Below are 27290 nucleotides of genomic sequence, written 5' to 3'. Positions count from 1 at the left end.
CTCTCTTCGTCTCTTCTTCTCTTTTCTCCCCTTGTGGATGCCACAACAACACCAACAACAGCACCAGCACCAGCAACAACAGCAGCAACAACAACAACAACAGGAGAAGGAGGAAAAAAAAAAAAAAAAAAAAAAAAAATTAAATTATATATATATATTTTTTATCATGAGGACCGTCGAGGTCGCCTCGGCGGGTTGGGTGGCGGTGGTGGGGGTGGGGGTTCTTGGGGGGGTGGTGGTCCTCGTGGCGGGGATCAGGTGGCTTGCTGGCCCTATGGTCAGCAGCTGGGCAGCTCGCCGGTAAGTAACCCCTAACCTAGTGAGCCTTGTCATTCAGTATATGCTGACTTGGCTCAAGGTGGCCTGCCCAGCAAGAGGCAATAGAGCTGGTTGCCGTTGAGAGGCCAGCTCGAGCCCAGGCTGGCCAAGAGCCAGCAACACCTGCCCCTGCCGCAGGACAGGGGGGTGAGGTGGTTGGGGGGGTGGTGGCCGCGGCCGGGCGGGACGCCGGGCCTTAGTTTTTATTTTTTATTTCTTACTCCGTATTTCTTATTTGTATTTTTTACTTTTTATATTTTTACCTTTGGGCAGGTGGTGTGTGGCGGCGCGCCAAGCACGCAGTCTGAGGTAAGCCAGCCCCTCCCGTCGATCCGCCTTTGAGATCTATCGATTTGCCCCATCGTTGTCGGCATTCTCCTTCGTCCACATCACGTTCCCGATTGCTCAGATGTTTCTCGGTTTCTGACAAACTCCTCCCATTTTCCTCCCCAGATCTTTTCGCAGGCTTCAGTCGAGTTTCTAACATGGCATCTGTCACTTCACTAGATAAGGATCTCAGATCATTGCGCCTGTCTAGATACACACCCCAGGCTGCCAATGAAATACGCGACTGGATCGAAGAGGTTTTGCAGGAGAGATTGCCTCCGGGCGACTTCCTGGAAGCGCTGAAAGATGGTGTGGCTCTTTGTCGGTATGCGCGAACGCCGCGTCTTATCAGGGACATTCAAGTGCACTAATTGGTAAAAACGCTTCTAGGCTAGTTAACCTTGCCGTCGGTTCTCCGGGAGTTAAATACAAGGTCTCAACGATGCCCTTCGTTCAAATGGAAAATATATCCCACTTCCTCCACGCTTGTCAGATGGCGCCCCTGAGTCTTCAGCCCCACGATGTCTTCCTCACAGTCGATCTCTACGAGTCAAAGGATCCCGCCCAAGTCCTCCAATGCCTCATTGCATTCAGTCGGAGAGCCCATACCATCCAGCCAGCACGGTTTCCACGCGCAATTGGCAAGATCAAGAGTGATTTGGTGAGCCCTCAATTGAGTGGATCTAGTCAGACCGGCTTCAAAGCAACCTCCGCATCTGGTCGAAATCGCGGAACTAGCAACGTCAGCGAGTCTGGTTCAAAACCGTTTAGCCCCATTTCCGGACGGTCAAGCCCGGAAAAGCGACCTCCGGCATCTCCAAGTTCTCCTGGGTCAGCCAAGATAAGCGCCTGGAGCACTAAGACTGAGGAGGCTACGACATTACCAGCATGGAATATCCACCAGTACGGGTATATGGGAGGAGCTAGTCAGGGAAATCTGGGGATATCCTTTGGCGCAAGACGACAGATCACTTCTCAGACTCCGCCTGTCCCAAGCTTAGCCGAGAAGGAGAGACGGAGAAAGGAGGCCGCTGAAGAAGAAAGGCGGAGACGAAAAGCGGAAGAAGCCGAGCGCCAGCGCCAACTCGAACGCGAAGCTGAGGAACAACGTGCTAGGGAGGAAGAAGAAAGGAGATGGGAAGAGGAGACAAGAAAGCTACGGGAAAAGGAGCGGCTTGCTGTCGAAGAGGAAAAGAGACAATGGGAGGCGGAGCAGCGACAATGGGAAGAAGAGGATCGCCGGCGACAGCAGGAAGAAAGGGAGGCTGAAGAAAGACTGGAGAAAGAAAGGCAGCGGAAACGCGGCCTTGCGGATGCTCGGCTGAACGGCCAATTCTTGAGTCAGTATCAGGCGGGTCAACGATCAAACCGTGGTACTTCCCCTGGTGAACCGGCTCCCACGCCAGAGAGTGAACGTATTAAAGCCCTTGAACGGGAACTCGAGCTTGCGAAAGAAAGAGAGAGACAATACGAGAGGGAGCGTCAAGAACTCGCCCGCTCGCGTCAAGTATCGAGCACAAGCAACGCCTCGCAAGATAGTGCGCGCAGCCGTCCACCCCCCAAGCCCGCAAGACCAAGCTACGACCTGACCTCTCAGGAGGAAGAGCGGAAACTCCTCCGGTCCGAATGGCAAGCCAACCAAGATGCTGCATCAACATTTGAACACGCACCACCCGCCTTACCACCGCGCTCTCTTCCCGAGCCGCCCGTATCTCCGCGTCCACTCCCGGACCCGGCTAACTACCCCAAAACTCGCACAGACCGATTCTTAGCGACCAACCCTGCACCACAAGCAACCCAGCCGGCCTCCCACCGACCCCCGGAATTCTCCACCGAAGCTGAAGTCGACGAAGAAAACCGCCGCCGCGTCGCTTCGACTCAAAAGACTCGTGCCGGGGGCTGGGCATCGAAGTCTCTCCTGGAGCGAGAAATGGAGCGTGAACGCGAGCGCCAGCGGGAGTGGGAAGAAAATCAAAAGCATACTAGAGAGGCCGCTAAATCTGGCGTGAATACCGCGGGGACGGGTCCGGGTGAAGGCGGTTGGGATGTTAACCAGTACGGGTACATCGGTGGCGATAACCAGAACAGAGGCTCGACAGGGATCGGATTTGGTGCGAGGAGGCAGATTATTGGCCCGCGCCCGCCCAGATAAGTTATCTGCGCTGTATCTGTCGTGTCGACGTGGTTGTGGGCGGGATGGCTTGAAATTAGGCCTTTTATATGTTTCGACTGATACCATGCATTGTGTTATCCTTCATTTTTTTTTTTTTTCTTTTCAACCTTTTTCTCCAATCCTTTGCACGCCAAGCTCGGCTTGATATATCATTTCTGCTTTTCGTTGCCCTTTGTCTGGCCCTTTAAACAGCCTAATTTTATTGACACGCGGCTGCCTGGAGAACTGTGCGAGCAAACCTGTAAATACATTCCGAAATAGTTCTTTCTGAAGTACATAGAATTGTGTTTAATTATGCTCTCATGTAGATGTATGGGCTTCTATCATTGACCGTGCTATCAAATCGGGTTGTAGCTGGGTATTATAATATCAACGCAGTATGGCGCTACGTTCATAAGGACCGATACTAAATAGACATCATGAGCCGGTTCCACCGGTTTCCGAAAACGAACATCCCTAAAACGGGAATATTGTCTGCCGTATGGAGCTGAGCGCGTATATATGAAGCCTGTTCGGCGAAACCCCCCGCGTGGACGGAAGGTATCCTTTATGGGTAAACCACTGCCCTTTGCCGTTGGACCTCAGATACACACGTCTCCTATATCAATTTGACCAATTCCAAATTCGCGATCCATTTACTAGCGCCATCCCAAATGAGATTTCACTCCACTGGTGGTTCAGGCGGTGCAACCCGCTCAACCAGGCACGTCAATCGCTCTCCACTCTCAATCAACCACGTCCATCCAAACTCCTCCGCCTTCATCTTACTCTGCCCTATCTTCGTATCCTTCAGCGCTTTCTCCGCCCTTGCCTCAATTCCCATCTCAACCGCCTCCTTCAATGACGGCCCGCCCTGTAGCAATCCGCTCGCCGCTAGCAGACGAAGCACGGACTCGAGCAAGATCGACATCCTGGCGTTGTCGATAGTATCGGACGTGCTCGCGGCGTAGGGAAGAAAATCTAACTCCAACTTGTCCTGGGTGAGGTATGGCTCTCGGCAGGTAGGCTTCCTACTTTCGCAGAGGCGCTCGAGGAGCATCTCGCATAGGGTGGTTTGGGCATCGACGGAGAATTGACATAGGACAGAAGGCGAGACGAAGACTTGGAATATGGGCAGGGGCAGGTGGCGGATGAAGTCAACGTAAAGGAGGTATAATCTATCGACACTCATGAAATGATCTGGGATGGAGGCTGAGACGCGGGATATGATAGCCAGAAAGCGCTGGCGAAGAGCGAGTGAGTCCAGGTCGCCGAGCATGGTCAGGTTTTCGGAACAGGCTCTGTTTAATAAATCGTAGTTCTTGTCGACGTCGTCATTACCCGCATGGCGGGCTTTTGTTGTCCTCTGTCTCTTTGGGCGCGTAGGCAACGTCTCCCTGAGTTCGTTGCGGACTGAATCACTCTCGTCGTCGTCGACGTCCCACTCCAGGTAGTCCCCGTAGATCTCCTCATCAATATTCACGTTGACCTCCCGTTTCCTCGGCTTAGCGGTCTCCTCCTTGAGCTCCAGCAACTCTTTATGGAAAACTTCTCGAAACTCATTCGTCGAGCCAGGAGTTCCATCGGCAAAAATAGCTCTCATCATCCTTCTGTCCGGACTCGACACTCCCGACGTCGCTTTGTAATACTGGTAAATCAAACTGCCGCACAGAATCCTCTCGCACTCCGCACGGACAGCTGTTTCCCCCTCAGGATCTCTCTCCAACTCCACGACCAGCCTCATTCTTTCCCTCCAATCCGCCTCGAGGGCCTCACACAGAAACTCCAACAGCAATCTCCACCTCGGCCACCGACTAGGATGCAAAACCGCACAATTGAACGCCCAGCCAACAACATGCCAAAAGTCCTCCGCGCGCGACCACAGAGCGCCGCGATGCGCCAGCTCAAAATTCAACGCCTCCTTCTCCATAGGCTTCTCCGCTCCATCGTCCGCCACGGCCCGCCTTGCTCCGGACCGGGATTTGGTGAAATGTGTAAAAGTAAACGCGGCGTCGAAATTCGCCGCCAGGGGGCCGACCAGCGAATTCGTCAACCGGAGCAGCTGCAGGGCGATGTTCGCGGCCTGCTTGTTATCGGCAGATTTCGCTCGGGTCGTCGTGGACGGGTGCACGACGATTGTCGCGGCGACGGCGAGGAATTCAGGCGGTGGTGAAGGAACTGGCGCGTCGGGCGTTGCGCTGCCCGAGGAGAGGAGGCTCAGGAGGAGGTTAAGACCATGGCAATCTGGAAGAGTTAGATTTGTTTGCTTTTCGTTTTTAGATAATTTTCACAATGTGGAGGATAATTTATGCCCGTGCGGGGCTGTTGGTGAGGGGGAGACGAACATAGTTGTTCCTCGAAGTAAACGCCGCAGTGCTCGCGGAGCTCGAACGAGAGCTGCTTTGTCGGTCGGTATTTGGACCGTGAAGGCCTGGCCTGGGTATCCATGGCTGGATCGAAGATACTCATACCATCCTTGCGATAGTGTAATGGCTGTTAGAGCGAGTTTCCAACCAGCTAACCCAGTAACTGAGCCGTAGTTGGTTGACCAACGCGCCGAGGGGACGCGAGAAGTTAATGAGGCTTCTGGATAGCCAGGACCAGCAGATCGGGAAGAGTCAAAAGAAGGTTAAGTACCGACTAACTAGTTTAGCGTGACGGGGCAAATCCACACAGCGTGAAAGTATTTTAGCTCCTAAAGGTCCCAGAAAATATGGTCGAAGACGATGATATGAAATGGCGATCGAGTACGGATTAGGACTGCATGGACAGCACAAGAAACGGTCATTATGGCTCCCTTTGCTTTCATATGGCGGAATCAGACAGTACGAGAGCAAAGCCAATATCTTCGCTCCATCTGCCATTGAACATGAAGCCAAAGCCATCCCGAAGGTTTAATTTTCGATATTTTTGACCAGAGAGAATGGCTCCTCCTGCAACTGGATTAATCGTTGCTACCGGGCGTCGGTGTCTGTTCAAGCAACTGATTCAGGAGAGACGGCGTTACTCGGTCGCGTCTGGTTAGCAACATACAAGCATCCTTGCCCCTAATAGTATATTCCAGTGACCTCACAGTTTTGCAGGTCCGGGCAGAACAAACTTGTTCTAGACGATGTTTTGAAGACCATATTCTCGGGCTTTAATGAGGATATATAACCCCGGCTTCACGAAAGTCCATATATACATAATTACCCCATAATAGCATTCCAGATCAGCAGATACCTGTATACAGATATCTTCCTGATGACTTCCTGAACTTTGCCAGGCCAAGGATATTCCTAAGCAGTTCAGAAAACAGATTCCCAAAGCTTACTTGGAAGGGATTGCTGAACCACAACAGCCATGATGTTATCCATTTAAGTGATTCAGAGCCAGTTTCCTTTTTCATACCCCTATCTACCTTCATCCAGATATCAAGCCTGACAACATCATGGTTGACTACTGTGGTGTTCACCAGCATGCAAGACCTAGGCAAAACAGACGAAGGCATCTCACTGTTGCCTCATTTCCCATAACATCAAAATGCTGAATAACTACCCCGCCAGGACTCAGTGTGCTGCCCTCGCCGACTGGGAATTTAACAGCCACAACTCAGTTTCCGGCGAAGACCTCAGGGTTGTTACCAAGGACGCCTCCTAGTATGAACAGATACCAGCTCATGTGATTGGCCTCACAGAAAGTGGGCGAGACAACCTGGTATTCCTGCTGGACAGAGAGAGCGGCGTCATTTATTAGCCTGAGTGTCCCGGGGAGATCCGGTACGACTCATCCGCCCTGCGGGAGCAGGTGGTCCGCGATCCGTATGACTACGCGCGGGAGACTGAGGCGGTATGGCGTGCCAGGGGTGCAGTCTGGGAGATCGCGGATGTCTTTGAGATTCTTAAGGGCCAGTTTTGGCGGCTTCACTTTGTGCCCACAAGCGAGCAGTTGGTCACGGATGTCGACACCTTGTACTCTCCAACCAATGATGAAGTGGTATCCATGCTGCAGAACATCTATCACGAGCACGGCTGGGACGACTTACAGAAATATCGCACGCGAGAGTGTCTGGAGGCGGTGAAGAAAGCATTGGAGGAGCACTATCCTTGACGGGATGGACTATCATGGCAACAAGGCTTTGGTTTTGTGGTGTTTTCCCGGAAATTTATCTCATCCTTATTGGGATGGGCGGCTTGCCTTACTGAGGAGTGCACAGACAATTTGTGCGCACAAATGGTTGTAGGCCATGGAGATATGGAAGTGAAACCAATTGAACAGTTACTCGGTTGTCCAAAATATGAAATGTACGTACACGGGTGCATCATGTACTGGTTATCGACCAGTTGTTGGGATTGGATATACATACACATAATATCGCATCTTCCTGGACCAAAAATATAAAAGAAACATTTGGCATTTAAATTTGTATTTATTTAATCAACTAGCTTACTGACTATATGTTATGTTGTGGGTACTGATTTGGCCTACCGATTGTGTTCTCCACAACTTCGACGTTGAGAAAATATATAGCTTCGTTTTTCTCCCACGCGCTGCCAGCCTTGAGGAGTAGGCTGGTTATCCCTCATGTTGGAGGAGCAAGGCGAGTATTTTTACTTGGGTTTGTTCCCGAGAAGGCCATGCAACATCGCGGTGGGTTTGTGTTGGATAGGGATGGAGAGGAAATCCAACTTTCACCCTTGTAGAGTCAGCATCAGGTTTCTAGGCCCCCCCCAGCGGAAGTGGTATCTTTCTCTGGTGTTAACTCGCAAATTAATCCCTGCATTTATCTACTAAATGGTAACTGTTGGTGTGAAGAGCTGAGTTGAGAAGTTTGACATTTCAACTCATCAGCTCCCATCCATAACAACCACCCAATAGAAGCAAACCAAAGCGAACTTAGATTTTCTGCAAGACATCCCGCCGGCACTTCTACGCGTTTCGCGACGGCGTCGCCCATGCATATGGACCCTTGCCACGGACTGATCTAGCCAGCTTGGGGTGATTGCGGCTAGCATGATTTAGCCCGCCGTGCTCACAGGAGGTTAACCCCTGTGGAAGTTCCTAACAGTATGGAGGACTCCGTACGGAGTACTCAGTATCCCCTCTCATGATTGAAAGTGGCAGAATGATTGGGCTGACTACCTGGTGAAAGTTATCCAACCTTATCATTCGGAATACGCAGTCCATTCGTTCTTGACTGAGACACTATAGCGATGCTGACATAGATACGGTGTACACGTATATGTACAAAGAGACAGATACACATACGGAGTACTCCGTACAAAAAGGGGAGGGGGGGAAGAAAAGCATGACTCCTTTCCATGACCTTTTTGAGTCAGCCGCGGCTTTTTGTATCGTGGTGGGAATTTGTCTGCCAGGCCCCCTGAAGCCATGCTTGAGAACCGGAGTGCTCCGTACGCCCCGTACCTATATATAGAGTACTCCATGTATGCTTTTACACCTCGAGGAGAGCCTGGTGAAATGCTAAATTGGCTAGTCAGATTCTTCCGAATGCCCGTCATATATTGGTCTTGGAATCCAACCATCGAGCATCGAGCAGCGTACATTACTGTACATATCTGCTGGCTGGTGGCCTCGGTGTTTTGTAGTAGTACATATGGAGCTGGCAAAGCTTTTAACTAAACAAAGTCGCTTTTTAAGCCCCTGGCTGCCAAGAAGTGCCCGCCAGCCAAACCTTTTAGTTAAACGATGGAAATGCCAAGGCACTAGGCCTATTTTGTTAAAAAGTGCAAAGTAATTCCGTTTTCCGTTCTCCGAAAGTATTGACTGCGAAGGACGTGTCATTCCGGAATAGAAGCCTAGTTTTTTTGAGCTCGCTTTTTTCTATCTCGATAATTCTAAGTAGAAGAAAATTGACATAGAGTGGCATGAGGACTTGGCAGACGTCGATTGCGACAAAAAAAAAAAAAAAAAAAAAAAAAGAACACTTCGCTAAAGCCGACACACAGTTCCAAGTTACAGAGCGGGCGATTTCCCAACGGCATTCTCACGGGAGAGAGTAAAAGGGGATGAAAAAAAAAAAAATTGACAATATGAAATTTGCTGTTTTGCGCTTTACTTAGACTACGAATCCTCGTCCTCCTCAACGAACCAACCAATCCGCATGCGGTGAGACTGGATGAGTGTGTTAGCTCAAATTCCCATTTTGACTCATTGGGATATCCACGATGGTCTTGCCGGGATAGAAACCCCAACAAGAGGGGAAGGGGAGAGGGTTGGGGGTGGGGGTCTCACTATCGGAAGCTTTGGAATAACGACACCAAGGACTGCCAAGAAATTGATAATGAAATATGTCAAGTCGTAATGCGTGTAGTGGGTGCTGAGGAGAAACAGGACTATTGGAACGCTGAGGAGGAACTTTTTGGCTGGGGTGTACTGGTCGCCATTATCGATTTGCTCCCACATATTAAGGTTGTCGTAGGCGCCGGCATTAAACTCAAAGGGTACGCCACGGACCCAGTGGAACATGAGGAAGGAGCCGAACATGTAGGATATGTTGGTGAGGGTCCATGAAGTCTCCTGGGAGACACCGGGTATGATATCGTAGAAGATCTTGAGGGCGATGATGAGGACGAAGTGGATGGTCCAGGCACCTGCAGTAAACACCCGCAAGAGTCAGCCAGATGCATTGCAAACGCGGAGGAGACGCGCCTCAGGGTCACGGCGACAGGATGTTCGGCTTCTTGGAAAAGGAAAAAAAAAAAAGAAGAAGAACCACCCACCCCCTCACTTACCTTTCGCATTTACCCAGTTGGCGTTTAGGTTCGGCAGGGCGGCTTGGTCGCTGGTATGCTCGATGGATTCCTGCGGCTCCTGGTAGATGATGCTGCTGGAGCGTCGTCTGCGGCCTGTCTTGGTTTGAGACATGGCGGCGTCGGGCGAAAGATGGTTTGGCCGATTGAGCTTTCCGGGGTCGAGTTCGGCCGTGAGGGCGGAGGTTCGGGGAACTAGGAGGGACGACAGTTTGGCGGTGTTGGGCGGGTCCCTTTCTTTAAAAAAAAAAAAAAAAAAAAAGATAAAAAGAAAATAGATAGATAAATAAAAAAAGGGGGGGTGGAATGAAAGGGAGAGAGGCAAAGAAAGAGCAGAATCGGGAGTGGAGCGAAGAGGATCGAAAGCAATGAGAAAAGGTCGATGCAGCACTGCTAGCGCTAAAAGGCCCGGGGGGGTTCTGGCTACCGAGGCGAGTTTGAAGACAAAGCTGGCCGGAAATCGGGAGTGGGTTGTGACGGAAGGAAAAAGAGGACGAAGAGGAGGATGGAGATGAAGAAGCGAGCGGAATGCAGGTAGGCAGGAGGCGCTGGGCGCGGAGACGGCGGCCGGGCAGTAGGTAGTATTCACAGGTAGGATTGATTGTATATAGTAGAATGGCTGTTCTGTGTGGCAAGCAATATGTATAGTGGTAGTAAGCACTTTGTAGTTATGTGACAACAACAACAACAAAAAAAGGTACCAATGACTTATCACACCCTCAAAAACAAAAAAACCCCCCTTAAGAGATATGTAAGCAAGCAAAAAATTGAGATTTGAAAAGTGTTTTTTTTGGCGACGAGAAGAGCGGCGAGAGGGAACAGCAAGGGCACTTCCAGGGCGGGTCGACGGAGGCAGACGGGGGGATGGCAGAGGCAGAGGCGGAGGGCAGAGCAGCAGCACGACTGAAGAAGGGCCGGGGATGAAGATGTCCGGGACAGGCAGCGCGATGGCGTTTTTGAAGTTCGAAGCTTCTGCCGTCGTCATCTTGCGGGCACCGGCCACACTAGGCCAGATGGGGGATGGCGTGGCTGACTAACATGTTGGCACGTGCATGCAAATATTCAGAGCAAAAACCAGACGACGAGACAACAGAGACAACAGAAAGACAAGAGAGAAAAGAGAGAGAGAGAGAGAGAGAGAAAACACAGAGCACTCCTGCTGCTGCGAACAGTGTTGGGCTAACTGATTCATCTGTGAACCACCTAACTAGTTACCCCACTACTTGCTGCTGTTGGTGTGTCCGTCTGTCATGCCTGGCCGCGACCAGGGAAATGACAGCGCCGACGACTCGCGGACCGCTGCCGTCCGCCCTCGATCCAAGCAGAAACCTTCCCGGGTAACAAAGCCGCCGCCACCACCGCCGCCATCGTCGTCGTCGCAGCAGTCCGCCAGAGGCCGTCGCCCGCCGAGGAGTCGCAGGGCCGGCCGCCAGGATCCCCTAGATTTCGTCCCGCGCGGCGCCACCTTCACAAATGCGTCGCTCCCCGTCGACGGAGATTCCAGCTCAGATCAGCCCTCAGATGACGGCGGAAGCCAGCACTCCCCTTCAGATGCCGCTGCGCAACCTCTCTCCGACGTGATCATGCAGCCTGCCGTCAATTGGAACAAAGGCGGCGGGGGCGCGATCAGAACAAGCCTCCGTGGGTCTGGAGGCACATCCACTCCCGTCTCTGCGCCTGCGTCCGCCGCGTTCGACGCTGTCAATGACAGATATTGGCGTAGTCGAAGCGCTTCCGCCTCGGAAGACGAGGGCCCCAACAGCTCGAGGCCAAGTGCAAATAAACCAGATAACAATTCTGGTGATGATGGGAGGATATCAAACGAAAGTGCTGGAGGCTTGGTGATGTCTGAGGACTCGGAGCTTGAGAGTGACGCAGAGGCTGATAACTCCATAATGCTCAACCTGAGCACGCCGACTCAAAATGAAAACGTTGTACAAACAAGTGCAATAAATGGAATGGAGACCTTTAATTCCCACGCAAACGGGCCCACTGAGACCCAGACCCAGATGCAAGAGGTCAGAGCAGAGAGTGTTATTGAACAACCACCTGTCTCTCGTGATAATGCAGTCTCTCGCAAGCACAACAGTGCAGAGACAATTGCAGCATTTGAGTCCTTTAGTTCAAAATACCCCTCTCCTCCACACACTCTGGCTGATCTTGCCCGAGAGGACCGAGACATGCAGATAAAGTATATTCATTACAACAAAGAACTTAAAAATGTTGATATGAATCTGCCGATTAGATGTACAGATTGTATGGCGGAAGGCCACCTTTCGGAGATCTGCCCTTATAAAGAAGTGAGAATTCCATTGTTCCCTGCCCCTCTCCTCTTTTTCACTTCCTTTCTTATTTGCTCTCGTTCTTTTTTTTTTTCAAAACTATATTTTTTGCTTCTCTTGCCAAAAAGAAATATGAGCTATCTGAGAAGTTGACTCTGAAAACAGTGTAAACATTGTGGCGCTTGGGGCATACACGAAAGCAGATTTTGTCCCGCTTGGAGGCGGTGCCAGAGGTGTAGAGAGCGGGGCCATGATGAGGTTGACTGCCCTTCTCTGCTCAAGGGATTGGCCTCCGAAGTTCCATGCGATTTCTGCGGCTCTAGCCAACACATCGAGGGTGAATGTGACCTGCTATGGAAGCTACCCAAACGTGACCTAGGTATAAGTCAAATCTTTGTGTCTGTATGCTGCAGTTTCTGCACGAGCAAAGAACACCTTTTGGGCGACTGTCCAATCCGGCCGTTTTCTATGAACTCTTCGTCCTGGACTCTGAGAACCGTTGATCCGGCCTCTATTGCCAATCTTGGCGACACCAAGCTTTCCCTCGACGCACAGAATACCAACAGAGATGAACATCTTACAGGCCTGCGGATTAAAGGACGTGCCAATGAACGTGCGGAATCAGATGAGGAGAATGACGATTTTACCGGGGCTACCCGCTGGAAGCCACTCAACAAACAGCCGCCTCGTACACATATCCGATTCGGTAGTGGAATCGGTCGCGGACGAAATCTAGGCGAAGACCGCCAGGATGGAAACGGAGGTGATAGGTACATACCTCACGATTATGGACGCGAATATCGCGATCGAGAACCCTTCGCTGGCCGTAGCTCTCGGCAACGGTCCTTGTCGCCCGAACCGTACCCTCCACGGCCGCGAGGCGGTGGTTCTGTCAGACCTGCACCACCCAGATCCCCACCTCGTGGACGTGGACGACACCCACTACCACCCCTGCCGCCACCGCCTGCTCGGGGTGGGAGCAAGAACAAAAGGGGTGGCTCTCGTGGTGGGAAAGGCGCCAAAAATTCCGATAATAGGGATGTGTATCGACCAATGCCCAGTGCCGCGAAGCGGGCTTGGGACAAGCATAGGTTTTGAAAATATGCGATTCTAAGTTCTAGTGCACATTGTTTTTGACCAGCCGTGCCGAAACGCTTTCCTTTTTTTGGTCCTTGGGTTCAGCCACGCGGGGAATCGAGGAATAAGTCTAGTTACTATCGTGGCCCGCCGATGGTCTTGCAACAGCATTGCGTTGCTAATGGCTCTATTGATGCCAGAGAACATACCTGCCAGCCGTCCACTTTAGGCTACTGGGCTTATACAGTACATACACGCAGTCAGTGGCCAAGGCGAGAAATGATCCTGTCCTGCTAGGTTCGCATCGTCCAGGAAATCATCATAAGGCCGATCTTAAAGCAGGCTGTCGCTGATTGTAACAAGGTACAGAGCACATACGTCTATTTTGCAAGGGGAAAATAGTTGTCCCCGGGTCACCGAGCCCTCTGATTCATTTTTGTCCAGGAGGAACAAAAAGGGGATAGGAAAAAAAGGAGAAACTGATATGGAACCTCCTAATTGCCCGACTGTCATGGCCTAAATAACTAGTAATTACTGCTTCGCGTAGTTGAGGCCCATGACATCAGGGGCTATGGAGTAGTTTCTAGCAAAAGAATCGGGTATCCGCCATGTTTGCCATGCATAGAGCTGACCATAGAAATAGTCCGCACCAAATTAAGATCTATGTTGGTCAACTCGCATGTCAGGAGTTTTTCCAGTCAGACTCATTAACAACAGATAGAACTAGGCACTACAGCAAGTCTATTAAAGCCATGTTTAGTTCTATGCTCAGTAGCTATTTATTTACATCATTTGTCTCTATGGCAAGTTACGGGTAGTTAACTAGTAGTGCATGAAAGCCAGAGGGGAAAGGGGAACCCGTCACCGCGAGCCTTAAATTACTTAATCTTCCCCGGGAGATACAAACCCATTCTCCAAAATGTCAATCAAATCGTCCAAGCGCTCTATCCACAGATTCGTGTGGTCATGTTCTTTCAGCGCCTGGTTACGGTCGTTAACCAAGAGCACGGTGGCGGCTCCGGCTTTATGGCCGGCTGTCATGTCGTCAAGGCTGTCTCCGACCTAGAGATTCGAATATGTTATTTGCTATATTTCTTCACCTTGAATGGCCAGGGCTTGGGAAATGGGTCCTTTTTTTTTTTTTTTTTTCTTTTTGATTTTTTTATTTTTCCTCCCGTAGGGGAGGAAAGTCGGTTGCAAACTCACCATAATCAAGTCATCTGCTCCATTCTCCAGCCCCCATTCCTTCGCAATGTGCAAGATACCAGCTGGGTCCGGCTTTGGCATCAAATCGGGAGTATCCCGAGTTACTATCGGAGTGAATACATGCGTGGGCAGATGTGTTGTCAGGAGATGCGTTACCGGCGCCCTTCAACAAGCAAATCAGCTGCCAGGAAAACAAGACAATTTACCGGGGCCGGGGGGGGAAGGGAATAAATAAAGAGGAACATAGCATACTCGAAATTTCGCGTACACAGTGCTCGCTTCATGCCTCTTGAGTGGAGGTAGTCCATGAGTTGGGTGAGGCCCGGCTGGGGTTTCTGCTTAACCATCGCAGAGCGCTCGATTGCTTGGACCTTGGCTGCGGCGGCCGTTCGTTCTTCCTGGGTGGGAAGGCCGCGAATGTGGGTTATGATGTCCACGGATTTATCGATGCCTAAGGCGGACCTACGAGATACAAGTACTGGTGTTATCATTGGGCTGGATTATCCTTTTCTGGGCGAGACGGGATAGCTGAGATGGAAGGCAGCACATACCGCATCTCTTGGAACATGTAGTGCTGTGGCAGGCTAGAGTGGGGGGGTTAGCTTGATGTATTTGAATAGGAGATAATGTAGCAATTCAAGTCATGAAACACACTCTTTTCTTCCCTTGAAGCGGAAGAATGGAAGATCATCAGGCCTAATCGTTGCGAAAAATTCACGCTGAAGAGCTGATACACCTGCTTGCTCGCAGCATCCCATGGAGTGGGGGGTATATATATGTTCTCCTCCATGACCATAGAATAAAACAAGGAAAATGGAAGCAAATTCCCTCCTGAAGAGACGTACATGACAAACCATACCCAAGAGGAATGAAATGAAAGAAAAGAATGGAAAAGAACTCACCAGAGTGTCCCATCAACATCAAACACCACGCCCTTCAAATCCGGCGCTGTTCCCCCACTTCCGAGCCGCACCCTCACCTCCGGATTCAACGGCGCGAATCTGCGCATTCTCCCCCGCTGCTGCTGCTGTTCTGACTGCGCGCGTACCTGCGGAGCAGACGACATATCTCTTTTTCTACTGCTGCGGGTTGCTGTTGGTGATGAGACGTAGTGGAGAATGTGGTTAAACGGGTGGGACGAGAATAGTCGGATGGTGTGGTGATGCGCGGATCTATGGAGAGGCGCGAGCATCACTTTCTCTAGAGTATTAGGGAGTCAGGACAAGGGTGGGCGGGACGCGGCGTGTGAGTCTATGGGGGGGTATTTCATGCATGCACAACCGTCGACGTAGTTAAGCTGGCTGGTGCGGTCTCTGCGGCGTGATTTCGGCGGGAGAATCGGCCGCCAAGACTTTGCTGCAATATCAGCTATTTACGCAGTACTGGCCGGCTAGACCGCAGCCACAGATATTAGGATTAGAATTGGAATTGGAATACATTTTTCACATTGATGATCATAGGGGGGTTAATTCATACACCAGAAACACAAAAAAGAGGGAGGGGGGCGTAAAGAGAAAAGCACACGACGCAGAAACGAAGGTGACAAAACCTAGGCCCACATTTATCGCCCGCAGGATTTAACAGTCAAAAGCTTCATCACCGGCGCTGAGCTGCATAGGCAAATTAAATCGAAGAAGAGAAAGCAAAAAAAAGAAGGGAGGCCATTGTCATCAAGTCATCATACCAATCCGCAACGAGGCTTTAAAAAAAAAGGAAAGGAAAAGAAATAGCAACGCGAAGGAAAGCTAGGAAGGGGGAATACAAAATCATAAACACAAGGGGGAGTCAATATTATTTTTGTCTAGGGAAAAAAAAAAAAAAAAAAAAGAGAGGATCCATCAAAAGCGCTCTCCTTTTTCAACCGTCTGCATAATGGATCGTCTTCCTCTTGTCGCAAGTGCCACACAGCAAAAGCGGTGCATGGGAGCACGGAAGAAATCGAAACTGATAGACAAAATGTGTTCACAGGCCTGGAAACGGAAAAGTGGAAAGACAAACAAAGAAAACTGAAAAATAGCAAATTTAATACTCGTCGTCCTCATCATCGATCTGATGCGGACTACCCTGATGCTGTGTGTGTCTCTTCACATTGGAAAAACCACCTTGGCCACTGCTATATTTCCCAGAACTGGGATTTGGTCGAGGACCGGTAGGCCTCCGCTGAGGACCAGTGCGGCCGGGAGATCCCTTAGGTGACCCAATTTTCTACAAGTAAAGTTAGGGTCAGTCCCTGAAAAAGCTAGTAGGTAACGAGTAGAGAGGATTGAAAATCTTCCAAAAAAAGGAAAAAAAAAAAAAAGAACATACCCCATCTGGATTGCTCATATTACTAGTTTCTCGCAGTGCGACTCTCTCCGCATAGCTTGGCTGAACTCCATCTTTAATACTCGCTGGTCGGTGTGGAACTAAGGGGCCCTCGTCTCTGATCTTGGGCGGTCGGGGTGGCCCAGTGTGTCTACTGGTGATGGATGAAGTAGCCGAATATCCTCCGTCGGAAAGTGGTGACCGACGACCCGCGTTAGACTGAGGCTGATGCTGATAGCCAGCTCCTTCGATGCTATGGTTCGACACCCAAGCTTCGGTCGCTGGTGACTCCATATGCGTGTAGTTATGCGCCTGCGTTTCAAGGTGCGTTTGGTACCGTGCGCCAGGACGCGGCTGCGGGTGTTGAAGGTTCAAACTATCCCTGTGAGCGCGATACTTCGGAATCTCTGATACCTGCGACGGGACGAGGGGAGAGGGCGGTCGATTCTCGGATCTGTTCTCACGATCCAAACTGCCGTTTGAGCGGAGTCGATCGTCACCTCGGTGGTCGTAGCAATCGTTCGTAGCATATCCGCTCAGATTCAGATCGGACCCGGAGCGCGACATTTCTGAATACGGACGCTCCTTCCGGCCCAGCTGCATGCTGTTCTTGATGTTCTCGCCCATAGAGGAAGCTGTCGTCTTCGACCAGCGTGATACTCTCGGGAAGAAAGAGGAGCTGCTCGATTTGTGCTTGCGAGATTTGTCCGTGGACATCTTGGGTGTTGTCTCGTTGCTCAAGGCTCCACTGGCAACGGCAACTCGCTCAGGGGTTGTTATCGGAACCGACCCTCCTCGCTTATGGCGGCCGAGAAAATGAGCATCGGCGTTCATCTGAGGGTCAAGAAGCACTTCTTCCTGAGGCGTCAGGGGCTCTTCGTTATCCTCCATCACCGGGCTAATACGGCGTTCGGTCTCATGCTGCAGGGACAAGTGCTTCGCATCGCCGGTGGAACGAGGAGAGTTCGAATACCGCGCGGACTGATTCGAGCCGTTTGCCGGCTGTCCTTGAGACCCGAAACCATCTAAAGAACCACGGGGGTTATCCAGTGAGTTACGAGTTTCCGTCAGCGTATTCCCTCGTAGCTGGTTCTCCTGCGTAGCCCTTAAAGCCTCCACTTCCGCAAGTAGATGAACAAGCATATCCTCTATGTGCGTCAAATCATTGGAACTCTTCAAGCTCAGACCCTTCAGCGCGCGTTTAAACACGTTCTTCCTCTTCGTCGGCGTATCATCATCGTCTTCCGACGTGCGTCTCGGGGCCCGTGAAGCGCTCGCTGGCTGTGGTCGAGGTCCATTGAGCATTTGACGAGTCTGTCCATGATGTTTTTCGGTAGTATCCAGTAATTTCTCGTCCTGCGTCGCAATAAATTTTTTCATATCTTCGAATGAGTTGCGCATTTCTGCCGCGCTGCGTACGAGAGTGACCAATATCTCAGTATCACGAGCATTTCTCTGAGCGTCTCGAACGGTCAACTAGAATAGCGGTTAGTATCAGGATATAAAAAATAAAATATATATAAATAAAAAGAGGGAGAGGCCAAAGCAGAACAAAAAACGATGGTAGACAAACATGATCCATAAGCGCGACAATATCCTTCGACTGAATCATATCAATCCCACGTCCAGTAGCACTATCGTACAGAGGAGACGCAATGCCATGAGAAAACCCACTGAGCTGCCGTCTGTGCGTATATGGATCGTCATCCTCTTCCAACGGGCTACTAAACGGAATATCTTCCAGTGCCGCCAGACCTTTCCCCTTTGGCTCTGGCGTAGCGGAGCTGGCAGATCGGTGATTCGCACCAGAGATATAACCCTCGTCTTTCCCTCCTCCGGGAGAAATCACATCGACACGGTCGTTGTGATAGGCGTTTGATTGGTCATAGTATGGCTGATCGAGAGGAGCGCTCTCTTCGGCGATCACTCCCAATCCCGTAGGTCCAGATCTGTCCATGAGCAAGGGACTTGGTTCGAGAGGGTCATGGTATTGGTTCGGATTAGTCAGTATATCTCCCTGGACGCCTGGGGGACTGGAACCAAAGGGCCAATGTTCACGACTGCCTTGCGGCATGCCGCCGATCGGACCTTGTATGATTGACGGATTCGTATTGATCTCAGATTCCTCTGAGTCCGGAATATGTCCAATTTCGGGGATCGGGCTTCCGGCGCTTGGAAGGCCGGTGGCACCCATATATGGTCTGTCATCTTCGTCCGTGGAGTTTGCGACGCTTTGAGGCGGCGAACTGACTCCCATCCGTTTCTGGAACGATGTCTCAGCGGGTCCGGAGGGAATGTTTAACTGTTGTTTCAGGGGGCTTCCTTTTCTGTTTACGGTGACATCGCGAGTCAACTCTCTCACGGAACCCGAAGAACCCCAGCTGCGGGGACGGCTAGGTGGCTCGAGGACTGGCGAGTGAGTCGACCCCGCATCCACGACAGACGGATCAAGCAGAGACGCCACGGCGGATTCCACACCGATCGGCGTATGGATAAACTCCGCGTTGGCAGCGGCACCTCTTGCAACTTCGTGACCTGGATCAAAGGGATCGTCAAAGTTCTCATCAGTGTACCTAGTCATTCGCTTCGCGTCGACGCTTCCCACTTCGGTTTCCTCTCCTACGCTTCGATGATCGTCATCGTATTCTTCGTGCTGACTCTCCTCCCAGTGCTCATCGCTCCGCGAAAGTCTGGGGGAGTCACCGTATCCAAGCTCTACACCAGATTCATTCTGATGATCGCTCAGGGCTCTTCGTCTCTCGCTGCTATGGTCTGTGTTTCGCGTCGACCTCGCTAGGTCTGTGCTTGGTGCTGAAGAAAGAGAATCAATCGATAGTCGGTGGTCGCCGTGGGCTAAGGGGGCATGTTGAATACCTTCTTGCTCTTCCTCATTCTCCTCTTGCTCCTCCTGGTAACTTGCAACGCTCTGTATCGGGCTAAGCGCACCACGCTGTAAAAATAGGTTGCCGCCCTCCTTGCCGTAGGGATAATCAATGTCGATGCCTGGGATGTCCGGGCTTGGAGAGGCGTCTCGTTCGTGAGCTGGTTCCTGCTCGATCTCGTCGATATTGAGGGGAGGGTTTGACAGATTACTTCGGGGCGATTTAAGGCTGTTTTGCGAAGCTCGTGGAGTAATATCGAGAGGTCTAGTGGTGGGTGAGGTAACTTCTCGGGGTGAACCGCGGACGACCTCTCCGCGGAGAGGGCCGGCGCTGTTATCGGACATCTGTGACTGAATAGACTGTCTGGTGACTTGTGATTCCAATTCGCTCCGCAGGTGAGGCATAGGCGCCACATCGTGCTTCTCAAAGATAAGTTCAGTCTCGTTGATACCTCCACTGCCGCTACGTCGCGAGCCGCGTTCCCGCTTGCTACCAAAGCTCGACGTCGAATCATGGTGCTTCAACGCAGCCGCAGTAAGGGCTGTTCCAACGATCTTTGCCGCTTCGGCGTCGCGAAGACCTTTACTCTTCTTCCGGTAGATTCCTGGCTCTTCTGGGGCGAGGAATTCGGCGAATTTCGAACCCCTCCGTTCTCGTGGCGGTGAATGTTGCTTTTTCCGCCTTCGCTCTCTTCTGCTGCTATATTCGTTTGACGGGCTCTGCGGACTCTGGGGATCTTCATTGCCAACCACCAGCCGTGGCTTACTCACATCGGGAGCGCTGGCATGCTTCGACAAGCGTCTGGTTAATTCGTCTTTCGAGCCAACGCTTCCCGAGGCGCGGGAGGCACTTGTGTCGTGTTCAAATTTCGCACGGTTGGATTGCACCTTCTGATCTTTCTTTAGCTCCTTTAGCTCGGGGAGAATGAGTCGTCGAATCGCGTCTTCCACGGTCTCTAGGAGCTTAGGATTATTGAGAGATGAACGTGAAGTGCCCGATCGGAAAGAACATTGATCACCGCCGGCTTTGCTGTGTGAAAGTGCAGAGTTACTCAGCAGGCTGGACTCTGGACTGATCAGATCTTTCTCTCGATGCTTTCCGGATCGCTTTCTCGGAGACTTTAGATCGGACTCAAATATATCCCGTCCCATATCCCTGCTGCTCTGGGCTCTCTCGTTCGGTCTCTGTTTTGGCCGCGAGACGTGGTCTCTCGGCGCACTGCTCAGTTTCTCCGCGGCCTTTTGCGCGATCCTCTCACGACTCAGGCTGCGGCTCCTTCTACGTGAGGGTGTCTTCAGCAGATTATCGTTTTGCTCAAATTCTTCTTCGTCACTGAAACTATGGCGTCTGCGACGTTGGGTCTCGGAAGCACCACCCATCGTGCTCCCAAACAGGCTCTCGGGGGGCATGGAAGAAATTTCAGACGTAGGTTGTACGTATCGCGAGGAGACACCGCTATTGTGGTCCACAAATTCGATCTCTACGGGCGGTTGGCGCGCAGTCGGGGTCTCATCCGCTCCAGACGTGGCCGAGCTATCGTCAGCGGCTCCCTCTGCCGACTCCTTTGTGCGATTAGGCGTCCCGAGGGAGATGCGCCTGGTGTAGGACGGCTTGCGCCCGGAGGAAGTCTCGGTGATGTGAACGTGGTCGTCTCGATCTTTATTCTTGCGTGACGAGGACGGAGTCACCCTGACACGCACGCTGGGTCGGGAGTTGACGCCGCTGGATCTCTTCCCGCCTTCGAAGTACTCTATCAGAAGGGAGGTGTGAGAGTTGTGTCCAGAGCGCGACACCTTGCTCTCCTCTCGCTCGCGAGGCTGGGACTTGCGGCGAGTGGAAATGGTGATTGGGCTTCCGTCGTCGGGGAGGGAGTAGGATGTTTTGTCAGTGCGGCGGGATATATCAGTGGCGATGTCGGTGCCGGTGCCGGTGCCTGTGCCGCTGCCACCGGTTGTGTCGAGGAAAGTAGAATCTGTGGGTGCTGGGAGAATCGGTTTGCGGGTGTCAACACCCATCTTGATCAAGGACCCTTATCCGGCCAATATCATACTCAAGAAAAAATTGACACAAAAAAAAAAAGTGGACGCAAAGGGAGGATGGAAGGAAGGGAGAGATAGCCAGGCGGAGGGCGGTCTTCGCGAGGTATGTATATGTTATATATGTATATGGATACTTCGTGGAATTGGAAAAGCGAAAGAACTTGCAGGATTCGACTTGTGAAGAGGCTAAGAGTGCTGGCTTGTTGGAGACATCTGGTTCTGTGACACAGCGACTATTACCTGCTGAGAAATGTTCCGGAAACCATGCGATGATGTCGCCTGCGGCTGGGTGTTGTTGTTGTTGTTTGAGAGGCCTTGAGGAACGCAGTCAGCCAACCTTCTATTCACATGAGAGAAAAACCGATTTTTTTTCTATTTCTAAGGTATCTGCTTGAAGCTTGGATTAGGTTGCGAGGGAGAGACAATGCTCACAATCTGGTTTGTTGATGTTGGTCTGTTTGCTTTGTTGTGGTTGTTCCTCGAGGCACAACGAACTAACTAGCGGACGTAACTAGCTAGCTTCACCAGTTGGGAGGTGGTCGGTCGAGATGATATCGCTGGGCAGCCAAGCAGCAGGAGATGGCAGCAGTGCGTAAGCACGATGTGGGAGATGAGTGGCCTTACGAGGGAATTGAAAAAAAAAAAAATCAAAAGGGTAGCATTCAGAGAGGCTCGAGGGCCAGGCCGTGGTTGCAGCGGGCGGCGCTGGTGGTGGTGGTCGGTGGTGGGGACAAGCAGGTGAGGTGATACAGCAAAAGGAAAAAATTCCGATCTGGTGGCTGGAGAAACGACGGGAAGAGGAGGACGAGCAGCGTGAACAGCGAGCGAATTTGGGGTTGAGCGAATACGGGGCGCGCGAGGTGCGTTTGGCCCAGTCAGCTAGCTGGTGTTTTGATGTGTTGTCCAGCTCCTCTGGTCTTTTTTTATTGTTTTTTTGTTTTTTTTTATTTATTTATTTATTTTATTTTTCCCACCTTGTCTCGCCCGGCAGAGGTTGAGGGTGAGAGAAAAGCACCGACCGAGAGAGCAGGGCTGAGATGGGCGCTCACATTGGCGGCCTTGGAGAGCCAATGAGGGGGAGCAGGGCCACTCATAACTCATTCAAGCGATTCACGCTGACCTTGACAGCCTGTCAATGCCGGATGTGCCTAGAGTAAAAAAAAAAAAGAAAATTCTCCAAAACCTACAGAGTACTCCTTACATAGTTCAAATGTCAACAAAAAAAGGTGCAGACAGACTTTTTTGCCCGATTTCTGGAACGTTGCTGGGGACGAGCCACAGCCGCCTGCCGCTCCGCCCACCCGCCAACCAGCAAAATGGCAAACCCAACCAGCCCAGCCAACCCGGGCCAGCGTGTCTCATGTCTCTGTCTCTCTCTCTCTTCCCCCCGCAGCCAAAACTTACTTAACTGGTTAATTGGCTAGCCTTCAGCTCCGTCACTGTTTTGCTCTGTTTACTCTTCAATCCTTCCAAATAACCATGGCTGGTTTGAAAGGGTCAGGGTTTGTTATGGAGGTACCTTTACAGGGTACAGTGCTTCCGAAGAAACTTTGCTGGTTTTACCCAGCTCTCCCAGGATGATTTTCTTCTGGACTTACATCATGTTATAGTTAGCGCAGCTTAATATTCCATTTTATAATTTTGACCTCACCAAACCATTTACAAGGTTCTAAGTCTCAGGCAGTTGATGAAGAGGGGCATCTTTTCAGACCCTCATTTGGGTTCCATGTGTATCTCGACGCAAGTACTCCGTACTCCGTAGAAAAATAACAAATGAGCTCCACAACTTATATAAGATCAAACTGACCATCACAGATCATACGAAATTAACTTTTCCTTTGCCGCAACGAAGGAAACAGCACTGGTCTCAAGGAATGCATCGACAATAAACTCTTTGAATGGAGCTTGAAAAGGGCATTCAGATCAAGGTGGAGGTGCTTGATGGGGGAAGGGCGGGATTTAACCCCTTACTACAATGCAGTTCCAGTCCGTGGAGATATCGAGGCCTACACTGCAGAGAAGTCTCTGGGTTAGAGGTATTAATTCATCGGATACCACAAACAAAGTATCCTGCGGGTATGTTAGCTTCTCATTCTCGAGTAATCTAGGCTTTTTTTTTTTTTTAGCCTCAATATACTCCGTACATTGGTCAAATAATGGTACTTCGTAGACTGTAAGAAGACAGTTTCCCCCAGAGGATGTTAGGTACGCTGCCCAAACTCAGAAGTTGAGATACGGATGCAACCAAAAATTCATAAAGACGGAGATTGCGAATTTCGGGGCTAGATGTCTGGCTGTTGGACCACATATATACTGGAGCTGGTATCTCTGTGTTTTGGATTGGAGGGCAAGAAGACCATTCTAGGCCTGTTTTCTCAGAGGATAAGCTTGGGTCCGGATGCGCAGTCTTCACTACCGCGCGTTCGGGCCCTTCGGAACGGACATACATACATACAGCGTGCATCGTACGTACATATGCTGGTAGCTTACGGATACTTCTCATGCCCTGAGTGTTCCCGTGAAGATCACCAAGCCTTGAAGATGGTTTCTTTTTTCCCCCTTAAAAGACCACTACATATGTAACCAGTGATTATTTTCCATGTATGGATTAAATAAACTGTTTACCCCAGCGTAATGCCCTAGTAACATACATACGTATACACATGTATGCCCCCGCAATCCAGGGCAGGAAACAGCCGGCAAAAACAGGGAAATCCGCGAAATGACGCCGTATGTATGTATTGCCGACCGGCCGAATTCTCCAGCATTGGCCAATCACAGTGTGCCGTCACCATCCAGCCAGCCTTAGCCCATTCCTCTTCGGGAAAGTAGTTGTAATTGCCTGCCGGAGTGTCCGTTACGTGATCGCTGCTTGGCTTAGTTTGGAGAGTTGCTTGGAATGTTCCTCTCACCGCGCCTGTATGTGTGTGTGTGTGTGAGAGCGCTTTTGAGCCCCGGAGCCGGCAGGAGGACGTGCTGTGCTCGAATTGACATCCACTCCATTCCCCCTGAAGAATAACTAGTCAACGGCGTGGTGTGATCCCCTCGAGATTGCCCCGTCCTGATACATTACGGGAACAATAATTTCAGGCCAGCCATGCTCTTGTCACGGTATACCCTTTTCTGGGCGTTGTCCGCCGCGCTGAGCGGGTACGCCAGTGCCGCTGGAGAAGTATTGAGACGGCAGGATTCAGTCGAATGTGAGACCATCCTAGAGCTTCCAATGTTGCTCAAAACGGAATGATGTTGCTAACGATACTACTGCCTCCTTCGACCGACTTTAGTGTCTGCTACGACCGAATTACCATCTACTACGGCCACCGCTGATGCCTCCGTGTCTGCGTTCACTTCAGAGGCAGTAGAGACCTCAACCGCTACGGTACCAGCCCCAACGCAGGACGCTTCTCCTCCAGAGCCCACGGATAGCGACGTGGAGGCATGCCATGCCGACGAAGGCAGCCCAGGCTACCCGTTCTGCGAGCCGCGTGTCGGCCAGGAGCTCTATGTTGACGATGTTCCACATCCAGGTAATGCCAAACAAAGATAATAACTGTGCTTTCTTTGAGCAGTGCTGACTCGATATTGGCGGGGGGAAACCACAGTAACATGGGACGTCGATGCATTCGGAATCAATTCCACCGTCATCATCACCCTCGAATTCGTAAACGTCTCGGAAAGCGAGAGCAAACTGGCCTACACCTCCGAGCCCAGACCCAACAAGATCGGCTTCGTAGATATCAAGATGGACAAGTCCTGGCTCCGAGACAAGCCACGCAACAACCTGACCCTGCACCTTATCAACTTCGTCGCGAACAACGAAGAGCACCGCAACGTGAAGATCGGTCCCACATTCTCCCTGACCAAGAAGCCGGTCCAGCACTACCCGCCGCCTCCGCCGTCCAAGCCCAATAAGCTGGGCCTGATGGTCGGCCTGCCCGTCGCCCTGGTTGTCGTCTTCTTCATCGCCTGCGGCCTGTGCATCGGTATGCGCAAACACCGTCGTATCGGGCTGGGTAGCATCATGGGCCGTCGGAGCAAGGGCTACGGAGGAGCGAAGTCGAGAATAGAGAGACTAGGAGGACGCGGTAGACGTCGAGATCGATCCGTCCGGCTCGACGACCTGGAAGATGTGGATCGGTACACTGATGACCCGCAGGGAAGGGCTGACATGGACCGGTTCAACGATATGGAGAGGAATCAGGGGAATGCGTTCAAGACCGATCTTGCACGTATGAAGACCTGGAGATAAGGGGTTAATTTATATTTTTCCCTAGAGAGGGCCCTACTCCTACTCCAATTCCTGCTTGGATGAAGGCTCTTCATGCCGCGGTGTTTCCTTTGGTAAGATGGCAGGCCCGTTGGGTACTGTGACTTTCTTTTTCCCGTCACATTTAGGAATAACAGAGGGGTCTTCATGCCTCATGACTACCCTCTGGTACTGGTACTTTGGTTGATGCTGCCATTACATGCGGGAAACATTCTTCTCAATTGTATGATATTAGCTATTATGGATTGATTGTACACTTCTTTTGCGGGAACATGTATATACTATGGGGGAAGTAAAAAAAAATGATATGATGGGTCGGGGTCGGGGTCAATTGGGAAAATAAAAGGGGAGGCTAATTAAATAGAATAGGATACTTTTGTGATGCCCTGATTGCAATCTTGGACGCAAACTACCATAAGAGGGAGAAAAAAGCATTGGGCTTGGGTCCGGGAGTATATTAATACCCAAGGCCTTTTCTTTTTTATATCATATCCCTTTCCATTTCGGTCTTCCGCGCCTCTGCACGGGAATCCATGGGCTAGCTCTCTTCAGCATTGAAGTTCGGATTATATGAGCTTTGTATGGAGTAAATTCCTGCAAGAGCAATCCAAATATAACTACATCGGTCTCGAATACTACATCCCTTCAATTAGAGATTTCAGCATTTTACGGTTATCTGGTGAGTAGGAGGCTAAATCCGATCCATCTTGTGGCCGGATCCGGCGCTCTTCTCGCTGAAGGCGTCTCCACGCACAATGCTAGGTAACTATTCAACAAGTTGTCGCGGGTTTCTCTTAGCGATTCAAATCGATAACTTGTCAAACAGAGGAGAATGTTGCGAGATAGAAGAATACAAATTTTCTCTTTGAATCCTCACTTATAATCAAAGGCACATTGCCACACTGAACTGTGGAAAGCAATCCTTACAACATCTGTGTGATGAGCTTCTAGAGAATTACAAATTGCCAGTGAGAGATTAAAAGAAACAGAAACAAAATCAACAAATCTATCAAACTGCTGAGACTGCACTTTTTCGATGTCATGCACGGAGTAAACTATTAGTCAGCAGAAGTACGGAGTACTTTCTCCTCAGTTATTTTAGGAGATCCGGCAGTCTCCCTCTGAGCATCATCTTCACACTTATCACAACATGTCTGCTAGCGATCTGCTGTTGTTAATGACTCACCTCGCTTCCTCTAAGGGAGCTCAGGTTAATTGGGAGATGTTTTCAAGGAGTTCGAGCGGCAGAGAGGTTAATGGCATGTCGTCTTGTTTTTCCTTAGTGGCACCGATGGGCTGAGGATTGGGACAATCCGCGATTGTGGTGGATTTGAAGATAGTCAAGGTGAAGGTCAAAGAATTGAGGTATGTAACCATCGCATGACGACCCGGATCATCTTGTTCCAGATTAGCGTGCCACACACGCCGCTTTATCTTCACCCTTCCTCGTCTTGCCCTCAGCTCTGTTCTCCACCAAGTCGCCCTTCGCTCCATCACTGTACTAGGTCTACGCAATGAGCTCTGTCAACTCAACATCTCTACCCCCGGTCCCCAGGCAGGCTACTTTTTGCTTTTCCTTTATCCAGGCTTGCCCTACACTCATGTTGACAGGCTTGCTTTTTCCCCCCTTTTTTGTTCTTGCAGAGTTCCATTATGTCTAAGAAGATCGCTCTTGAAGAGTGGT

General features: G+C 50.9%; 11 protein-coding genes across 11 annotated transcripts; 6 read left to right on the top strand and 5 right to left on the bottom strand.

Annotated features, from left to right (window-relative positions):
• Nucleotides 1-791: 791 nt before the first annotated feature.
• On the top strand, nucleotides 792-3100 carry CIMG_12284 (calponin). The gene is made up of 2 exons (XM_012358324.1): nucleotides 792-970; nucleotides 1036-3100. The coding sequence occupies exons 1-2, from the start codon at nucleotides 804-806 to the stop codon at nucleotides 2795-2797; spliced, it is 1929 nt and encodes a 642-aa protein (XP_012213747.1). The 5' UTR covers nucleotides 792-803; the 3' UTR covers nucleotides 2798-3100.
• Nucleotides 3101-3162: 62 nt separating this feature from the next.
• Nucleotides 3163-5340, bottom strand: CIMG_09103 (uncharacterized protein). Its single transcript, XM_001239481.2, has 2 exons — nucleotides 5143-5340; nucleotides 3163-5041 (listed from the first exon to the last, which is right to left on the bottom strand). Exons 1-2 carry the CDS (start codon nucleotides 5264-5266, stop codon nucleotides 3480-3482), a joined length of 1686 nt encoding a protein of 561 aa, XP_001239482.2. The 5' UTR covers nucleotides 5267-5340; the 3' UTR covers nucleotides 3163-3479.
• Nucleotides 5341-5530: 190 nt separating this feature from the next.
• CIMG_13576 (uncharacterized protein) lies at nucleotides 5531-6269 on the top strand. Its single transcript, XM_004444806.1, has one exon. The coding sequence runs from the start codon at nucleotides 5534-5536 to the stop codon at nucleotides 5693-5695; it is 162 nt and encodes a 53-aa protein (XP_004444863.1). The 5' UTR covers nucleotides 5531-5533; the 3' UTR covers nucleotides 5696-6269.
• A 50-nt stretch (nucleotides 6270-6319) lies between these two features.
• On the top strand, nucleotides 6320-6886 carry CIMG_09102 (uncharacterized protein; the record flags this gene model as incomplete). Its single annotated transcript, XM_001239480.2, has 2 exons — nucleotides 6320-6412; nucleotides 6533-6886. 2 exons carry the CDS (start codon nucleotides 6320-6322, stop codon nucleotides 6884-6886), a joined length of 447 nt encoding a protein of 148 aa, XP_001239481.2.
• A 2061-nt stretch (nucleotides 6887-8947) lies between these two features.
• On the bottom strand, nucleotides 8948-9664 carry CIMG_09101 (unfolded protein response protein Orm1; the record flags this gene model as incomplete). Its single annotated transcript, XM_001239479.2, has 2 exons — nucleotides 8948-9390; nucleotides 9532-9664. The coding sequence occupies 2 exons, from the start codon at nucleotides 9662-9664 to the stop codon at nucleotides 8948-8950; spliced, it is 576 nt and encodes a 191-aa protein (XP_001239480.2).
• Nucleotides 9665-10799: 1135 nt separating this feature from the next.
• Nucleotides 10800-13582, top strand: CIMG_09100 (protein AIR1/2; the record flags this gene model as incomplete). Its single annotated transcript, XM_001239478.2, has 2 exons — nucleotides 10800-11849; nucleotides 11997-13582. 2 exons carry the CDS (start codon nucleotides 10800-10802, stop codon nucleotides 12927-12929), a joined length of 1983 nt encoding a protein of 660 aa, XP_001239479.2. The 3' UTR covers nucleotides 12930-13582.
• Nucleotides 13583-13653: 71 nt separating this feature from the next.
• CIMG_09099 (HAD hydrolase, family IA) lies at nucleotides 13654-15393 on the bottom strand. Its single transcript, XM_001239477.2, has 5 exons — nucleotides 15017-15393; nucleotides 14666-14698; nucleotides 14367-14576; nucleotides 14115-14277; nucleotides 13654-13970 (listed from the first exon to the last, which is right to left on the bottom strand). Exons 1-5 carry the CDS (start codon nucleotides 15304-15306, stop codon nucleotides 13791-13793), a joined length of 876 nt encoding a protein of 291 aa, XP_001239478.2. The 5' UTR covers nucleotides 15307-15393; the 3' UTR covers nucleotides 13654-13790.
• A 143-nt stretch (nucleotides 15394-15536) lies between these two features.
• On the bottom strand, nucleotides 15537-21315 carry CIMG_09098 (uncharacterized protein; the record flags this gene model as incomplete). The annotated part of the gene is made up of 3 exons (XM_001239476.2): nucleotides 15537-16319; nucleotides 16422-17894; nucleotides 17992-21315. The coding sequence occupies 3 exons, from the start codon at nucleotides 21313-21315 to the stop codon at nucleotides 16137-16139; spliced, it is 4980 nt and encodes a 1659-aa protein (XP_001239477.1). The 3' UTR covers nucleotides 15537-16136.
• CIMG_09097 (uncharacterized protein) lies at nucleotides 21069-22375 on the top strand (the record flags this gene model as incomplete). The annotated part of the gene is made up of 4 exons (XM_001239475.2): nucleotides 21069-21791; nucleotides 21855-21931; nucleotides 21999-22199; nucleotides 22331-22375. The coding sequence occupies exons 1-4, from the start codon at nucleotides 21764-21766 to the stop codon at nucleotides 22373-22375; spliced, it is 351 nt and encodes a 116-aa protein (XP_001239476.2). The 5' UTR covers nucleotides 21069-21763.
• Nucleotides 22376-24191: 1816 nt separating this feature from the next.
• Nucleotides 24192-26002, top strand: CIMG_09096 (uncharacterized protein). Its single transcript, XM_001239474.2, has 3 exons — nucleotides 24192-24539; nucleotides 24624-24866; nucleotides 24942-26002. Exons 1-3 carry the CDS (start codon nucleotides 24437-24439, stop codon nucleotides 25586-25588), a joined length of 993 nt encoding a protein of 330 aa, XP_001239475.1. The 5' UTR covers nucleotides 24192-24436; the 3' UTR covers nucleotides 25589-26002.
• An 810-nt stretch (nucleotides 26003-26812) lies between these two features.
• On the bottom strand, nucleotides 26813-27258 carry CIMG_09095 (uncharacterized protein; the record flags this gene model as incomplete). The annotated part of the gene is made up of 2 exons (XM_001239473.1): nucleotides 26813-27107; nucleotides 27149-27258. The coding sequence occupies 2 exons, from the start codon at nucleotides 27256-27258 to the stop codon at nucleotides 26813-26815; spliced, it is 405 nt and encodes a 134-aa protein (XP_001239474.1).
• Between the last annotated feature and the right edge of the window lie 32 nt (nucleotides 27259-27290).

This window comes from Coccidioides immitis (assembly GCF_000149335.2).
Source record: "Coccidioides immitis RS genomic scaffold supercont3.5, whole genome shotgun sequence".
NCBI classification, from domain to species: Eukaryota; Fungi; Ascomycota; class Eurotiomycetes; order Onygenales; family Onygenaceae; genus Coccidioides; species Coccidioides immitis.
The sequence above is the reverse complement of the archived record's forward strand: the minus strand, read 5'-3'. Positions and strand labels throughout refer to the sequence as shown.

Excerpts from the sequence above, each read along its gene's own strand:
- CIMG_12284 (XM_012358324.1), top strand. The coding sequence starts at position 804 with ATGGCATCTGTCACTTCACTAGATAAGGATCTCAGATCATTGCGCCTG. Across the intron at positions 971-1,035 it reads GATGGTGTGGCTCTTTGTCG|GCTAGTTAACCTTGCCGTCG; the intron begins GTATGCGCGAAC and ends AAACGCTTCTAG.
- CIMG_09103 (XM_001239481.2), bottom strand. The coding sequence starts at position 5,266 with ATGAGTATCTTCGATCCAGCCATGGATACCCAGGCCAGGCCTTCACGG. Across the intron at positions 5,042-5,142 it reads TTACTTCGAGGAACAACTAT|ATTGCCATGGTCTTAACCTC; the intron begins GTTCGTCTCCCC and ends TAACTCTTCCAG.
- CIMG_13576 (XM_004444806.1), top strand. The coding sequence starts at position 5,534 with ATGGCGATCGAGTACGGATTAGGACTGCATGGACAGCACAAGAAACGG.
- CIMG_09099 (XM_001239477.2), bottom strand. The coding sequence starts at position 15,306 with ATGCTCGCGCCTCTCCATAGATCCGCGCATCACCACACCATCCGACTA. Across the intron at positions 14,278-14,366 it reads CTGTGTACGCGAAATTTCGA|GGCGCCGGTAACGCATCTCC; the intron begins GTATGCTATGTT and ends TGCTTGTTGAAG. Across the intron at positions 13,971-14,114 it reads GAGCAGATGACTTGATTATG|GTCGGAGACAGCCTTGACGA; the intron begins GTGAGTTTGCAA and ends TCGAATCTCTAG.
- CIMG_09096 (XM_001239474.2), top strand. The coding sequence starts at position 24,437 with ATGCTCTTGTCACGGTATACCCTTTTCTGGGCGTTGTCCGCCGCGCTG. Across the intron at positions 24,540-24,623 it reads ACGGCAGGATTCAGTCGAAT|TGTCTGCTACGACCGAATTA; the intron begins GTGAGACCATCC and ends GACCGACTTTAG. Across the intron at positions 24,867-24,941 it reads TGACGATGTTCCACATCCAG|TAACATGGGACGTCGATGCA; the intron begins GTAATGCCAAAC and ends GGGAAACCACAG.